The sequence below is a fragment of the Lithobates pipiens genome, unplaced genomic scaffold, assembly GCF_037356315.1.
Source record: "Lithobates pipiens isolate NorthernLeopardFrog02 unplaced genomic scaffold, aLitPip1_a1.2 Scaffold_30, whole genome shotgun sequence".
Taxonomy (NCBI): Eukaryota; Metazoa; Chordata; class Amphibia; order Anura; family Ranidae; genus Lithobates; species Lithobates pipiens.
This window is the reverse complement of record NW_027507791.1, coordinates 180,440,730-180,447,297: the sequence shown is the minus strand read 5'-3', so window position 1 is coordinate 180,447,297 and position 6,568 is coordinate 180,440,730. Positions and strand designations below refer to the sequence as shown.

At 39.0% G+C, this 6,568-nt stretch overlaps 1 protein-coding gene across 3 annotated transcripts in view; it reads left to right on the top strand.

The window, feature by feature from the left end:
* LOC143943371 (Fc receptor-like protein 3) overlaps positions 1 to 6,568 on the top strand; it is an 89,606-nt gene continuing 83,038 nt past the window's right edge. For all 3 annotated transcript variants that reach the window (XM_077465102.1, XM_077465101.1, XM_077465100.1), the window contains exon 1: positions 1 to 133. In XM_077465102.1, coding sequence (XP_077321228.1) covers positions 103 to 133 — 31 coding nt within the window. In that variant the 5' untranslated portion in view covers positions 1 to 102. The remainder of the gene's footprint in view (positions 134 to 6,568) is intronic.

Sequence of the window (6,568 nt, the reverse complement as noted above, 5' to 3'; positions counted from 1 at the left end):
TCCCAGATAACTATGTCAACACTTTGCTCTAGAGACAGCTAAACCATTTTTTCTGCTTTCAAAGTAGTTAGTGGTATTTTGTGTCTGGATTTAGGAGTCACCATGCATGTCGCAGTGATAATGAGCCTTTTCCGTAAGTAGATTTCTATTAGAATCCTTGCATATGCTTAAAGAATAAAGTGTATATAAACTCTTTTCATATATCTAAGTATTTTTGAAGGGTAAACTCTAAGCAATGAACTTCTCTTATTTACTTCCTTTTGGTCTGTTAGCTATATCATAGAAAAGTTTTTTTTCTTCCCTTCAATTTGATAAATGCAAAAAATACCAGTTAATTCTGCTAGAAATCTGAGCTGATAACTTTCTGCCTTGCTCGACATTATTAGCATTGCATTGTCACCAGCTATTTGTGTGAACTTACAGAACACCCCCCAACAGGGGCAGACTGACAGATTATGGGGCCCCCGGGCAATAGGAGATTATGGGGACCCCAGGCAATAGATTATGGGGCCCCCAGGCAATAGGAGATTATGGGGCCCCCGGGCAATAGAAGATGGGGCCACACAGTATACACACACACATACAGTATACACACACACAGACACACAATATTCACACACAGTATACACACACTGAAATGGTACTGGAGAGGCGGGGCAGCTATATTCTTGGGATTTAAAAAAAAAACGGATTTTTACATACTGTGCCTGGTTTTATTGAGGCTGGCAACCCTGATGGTGCCCCTTAGTGGAATGGGGCCCTCGGGCAGTGCCTGAGTACCCGAATGGTCAGTCCGCCCCTGCCCCCCAATGGTATGGAGAAGAGAAAGAAGGGGTTTGTTCTGGAATGCTAAAACTCTTCATGCCCTATGGGGATGATGCTGCTATTCCATACAGTAAGGTCCCTAGGACTGTAAATGTATTACCACCACCAGGTGAAAAAATAGAAGCCTGAAAAAAGAAAACGAATGAACGTACTACATCTAAGGACCTGTACACTTCAATATATTACTGTTCTCTGATTTAGCTATTTTTTAATCTGCAATCTTTAATCTACTATGAAATAAATTAGAGCTCTGCATAAGCTTCGTTTACAAATACATTTTTGAATGCTTATTTAGCCACTTCAGCCTCGGAAGATTTTACCCCCTTCCTGACCAGAGCACTTTTTGCAATTCGGCACTGCATCGCTTTAACTGACAATTGTGCGGTCCTGCGACGTTGTACCCAAACAAAATTGACGTCCTTTTTTTCCCACAAATAGAGCTTTCTTTTGGTGGCATTTGATCACCTCTGTGGTTTTTATTTTTTGCGCTATAAACAAAAAATGCGACAATTTAAAAAAAAGCAATATGTTTTACTATTTGCTATAAAAATATCCCCCCCAAAAATATAAAAAAACAAATTTCTTTCTCAGTTTAGGCCGATATGTATTCTTCTACATATTTTTGGTAAAAAAAAATCGCAATAAGCGTATATTGATTGGTTTGCGCAAAAGTTATGGCGTGTACAAAATAGTGGATAGATTTATGGCATTTTTATTATTGATTATTTTTTATTAGTAATGGCGGCAATCTGCGATTTTTATCGTGACTGTGACATTATGGCGGACACATCGGACACTTTTGACAATATTTTAGGACCATTGTCATGTATATCGCGATCAGTGCTATAAAAATGCACCGATTACTGTATAAATGACATTGGCAGGGAAGGGGTTAAACGCTAGGGGGCAATCAAGAGGCTAAGTGTGTCCTAGGGAATTATTCTAACTGTGGGAGGGGGGGGGTGGGCTACCACTGACATGGCAGCGATCACTGCTCAGGGAGCAGTAGATCTCTGTCATGTCACTAGGCAGAACAGAAAAATCCCTTGTTTACAAAGGCATCTCCCTGTTCTGCCGCTGGGTGGCACTATCGCGGGACACCAGCGGACATCGAGTCCGCGTGACCCACGGGCACGGTCCTGGAGTACGGGGTGGGCATGCCGACAATGCTGCGTCTTAAAAGGGACGTACCTGTACGCCCATTTGCTCAGCCATGCCATTGTGCAGACGTATATCGTCGTGCACTGGCCGGCAAGCGGTCAAACATAAAAAATGTATAAAGGGTCTAACTTAAAATATCATTTTATCCAATGAGATTACTGGCCTTTCCCTGTTTACATGTGACCGGCTGTGATTGAACACAGCCAAACACATGATTAAAGAGCAACGGCTGCGATCGCCACACTATGCACCCCCACGGGCGTGTTTGACCGGCCTTTCGGGTGTGCCATCATATGATGTCTATCCAGAACGAGAGCCGCACTGTCCCTCCGTCAATTGACGGTGGAAGGGCGGAAAGTGGTTAAGAGAGTGCTCCTAATCTCAGCTCGTTACCTGTATAGAAGGCAACTGGGAGCTAGAAATCTAGCCGATTGATAGAGGATCAAATACTTATTTCATTCATTAAAGTGCAAATCAATTTATAACTTTTACAATTTTTGAAATGCATTTTTCTGGATATGTTTGTAGTTCTTCTGTCTCTCACTGTTAAAATAAGCCTACCATTAAAGTTATAGACTGATCATTTCTTAGTCAGTGGGCAAATGTAGAAAATCAGCAGGGGATCAAATACTTTTTCCCCTCACTGTATAGTAAATATCTCCTACACGTGCACCGTTTAGGAGATATTTACTTTAAATACAGCCAGTGACATCATCGATGCATGCACTCTGAAGGAATGGCATACCCATATCATTCCTTGAGAGCTGTGCTGTAAACAGTGACTCCCACACGAATGCGCAGGAGTGACATCATCACCAGCTCAGCCATTCATATCCTCAAAGCCAGAAGGAAGACCAGGTGAAGATGTAAGTGCCCTCAGCAGTGACAGTGCACCGATGGAGGACTTTGTTTTCAGGTAAGTCTGCCATAATGTGCTAGTATGCGATGCATACTAGCACATTATGACTTAAACTGCATCCTATCACAGTCAAACTATAAGTTGATAAACACGGACATTGCATTGGGGGTTATTTACGAAAGGCAAATCCACTTTGCACTGCAAGTGCACTTATAAGTGCACGGAAAGAGCACTTGGAGGTGTGGTCACTGTAGATCTGAGGGGGACATGCAAGGAAAAAAAAAAAATTATTTTAGCTTGCACACGATTGGATGATAAAATCAGCAGAGATTCCCCTAATTTTAGATCTTCCCTTCAGATCTATAGTGACTGCACCTGTAGTGTGAAGTGTATTTGCCTTTCGTAAATAACCCCCATTGCCTTTATCTGTGTAAATTCCAATATTCGGTATATACCATAGTTTGTAGACACCATAACTAATTTTACACAAACCAATTCATATACTCTTATTGTGATTTTACTTTTACCAAAGACATGTAGGAGAATACATTTTGGCCTAAATTCATGAAGAAATTCATGAAGAAATTAGAATTTTTGATTATGTATTATAGAGTAGAACTATAATTAAAATAATTATAAGAAAACCCAGTGGCGAACAATAATTGCCAAAAGAAAGCTCTACAATATTTGTGTTCTAAAAAATGCTAAAAATGTCATTTTCATACAGCATTGGATGACTGAGCAATTGCCAGTTAACCACTTCAGCCGGAAGGATTTGCCCCCTTAATGACGGGCCACTTTTTACAGCACTGCATCGCTTTAACTGACAATTGCGCGGTCGTGCGACATTTTACCCAAACAAAATTGATATCCTTTTTTTACCACAAATAGAGATTTCTTTTGGTGGTATTTGATCACATCTGCGGTTTTTATTTTTTGTGCCATAAACAGACAAAAGCGACAATTTGCTATAATACACATCCAAAGAAAAAAAAATGTATGTATCAGTTTAGGCCAAAATATATTCTTTTACATATTTTTGGTAAAAAAAAAATCACAATAGGCGTACATTGATTTTTTTTCACAAAAGTTATCACGTCTACAATCTATGGGATAGATTAGGGGACTTTTTTTTTTTTATTGTTTTTACTAGTAAAGGCAGTGATCTGTGATTTGTAGCGGGACTGCGACATTACAGCAGACAAATCTGACCCCAAATTACACTTTTTGGGGACCAGTGACATTATTACATTGATCAGTGCTATAAAAATGTGGGAAACAGGGAATCACCTTGTTTACAAAGGTCGTTCCCTGTTCTATTCAACAATCCTCTTTTCTTAAAAAAGAAAAACTTATGCTGTAGCAAAAACTGAAGATGAAATTTAATTCTTCCCATGCGCTCTTTCAATCGAATCCTACTCCACTACAAAATCACAATTAGATAAAGCACATCATGATCTTGATCTTTTTCTCTTAAACTCTGCCGAAAAATTGTTATGTAAATCTAGGCATTCATTTTACCTTAAAGCCAATAAATCTACTACACTCCTAGCTCGAGCCCTTAAAAAGTCTACTCACACCTCCAAACCAATACGCCTGAAACTGTCACAAGATACATACACCAGTAATCCTGTGAAAATTCTTGACTCTTTTCAAAAACATCTTGCTTCTTTATATAAAAAAGAGCAATCCCTAGATCAAGCTTCTACAGATTCACTCTAGGCCCAACGAGATAGCCTTGAAAATTCCATAACCACTAGTGAAATTACTATAGCTATTAAATCCCTTAAACTAAATAAATGCTCAGGCCCAGATGGCTTTTCAGCCATGTATTATGAGAAGTTTGCTCATATCCTAACTCCATTATTGACCAAAGCCCTTAATTCTCTTCTTACTGGACATTCTTTTCGACCTGAAACTCTAATGCCGCATACACACGACCGGACTTTCCGGCAGAATAGGTCTGATGGAATCATTCTGTCGGATATTCCGATCATGTGTGGGATCATCCGATCGTTTTTCTTTTAAAATGATGATGGACCTAGAAATAGAACATGTTTCAAATTTGTCCGACGGACTCAATTCCTATTTGGAAAACCGTTCATCTGTATGCTGGTCCGATGGACCAAATACAACGCAAGGGCAGCTATTGGCTACTGGCTATTGAACTTCCTTTTCTAGTCCCGTTGTATGTCATCACATTCAAAACTAACTGACTTTTGAACAGACTTTAGTCCATTTGTGTGTGGGAAAGTCCTTTCGTTCGGAAGACCGGCGTAACTCCGTCGAACGTCCGTCGGGAAGACCGTCAGACATTTTATGCTGGAAAATCCGGTCATGTGTACACTGCATAACAGCAATTATTTCAATTATTCCAAAACCAAATTCGGATGAAATATCTTGCTCCAACGATAGACCTATTTTCCTACTTAACCACTTGACCACTGGGCACTTAAACACCCTTAATAACCAGACCAATTTTCAGCTTTCGGTGCTCTCACATTTTGAATGACAATTACTCAGTCATGCAACACTGGACCTATATGAAATTTTTGTCCTTTTTTCACACAAATAGAGCTTTCTTTTGGTGGTATTTAATCACCGCTCGGTTTTTTATTTTTGTGCTATAAAATAAAAATGTGCCGAAAATTCTGTTATAAAAAATATTTTTCTTTGTTTCTGTTATAAAATTTAGCAGATTAGTAATTTTTTCTTCATAAATTTTGGCCAAAATTTATACTACTACATATCTTTGGTAAAAATAAGTACAAATTGGTGGATATTATTTGGTCTTTGTGAAAGTTATAGAGTCCACAAGCTATGGTGCCAATATCTGAAAATTGATCACACCTGAAGTACTGACGGCCTATTTCAATTCTTGAGACCCTAACATGCCAGAAAAGTACAAATACCCCCCAAATGACCCCTTTTTGGAAAGAAGACATTCCAATGTATTTAGTAAGAGGCAGGATGAGTTTTTTGAAGTTGTCATTTTTTTCCCCAATTCTTTGCAAATCAAGATTTTTTTTACTTTTTTTTTCACAAAATTGTCATATTATCAGTTTATTTCTCACACACAGCATATGCATACCACAAATTACACCCCACAAAACATTCTTCTATTACTCCCGAGTACGGCTATACCACATGTGTGAGACTTTTACACAGCGTGGCGACATACAGAGGCCCAACATGCAGGGAGCGCCATCAGACCTTCTGGAGCACCCAGGACAATTCTGACATTTCTCTCCTACATGTAAAAATCATCATTTATTTGCTAGAAAATTACATCCAGACATACAGAATCCCAAAACATTATATATGTTTTTTAGCAAACACCCTGGAGAATACAATGGTGGTCGTTGCAACTTTTTATCTCGCACGGTATTTGCACAGCAATTTTTCGAATGCTTTTTTTGGGAAAAAAATACAGTTTTGTGCTTAAGAAAAAAACACAGTAAAGTTAGCCCAATTTTTGCATAATGTGAAAGATGAAGTTACGCTGAGTAAATAGATACCTAACATGTCACTCTTCAAAATTGCACACGCTCGTGGAATGGCGCCAAACGTCGCTACTTAAAAATCCCCATAGGCGACGCTTTAAATTTTTTTTTACTGGTTATATGTTTTGAGTTACAGAGGAGGTCTAGGGCTAGAATTATTGCTCTCACTCTAACGTTCGCAGCGATACCTCACATGTGTGGTTTGAACACCGTTTTCATA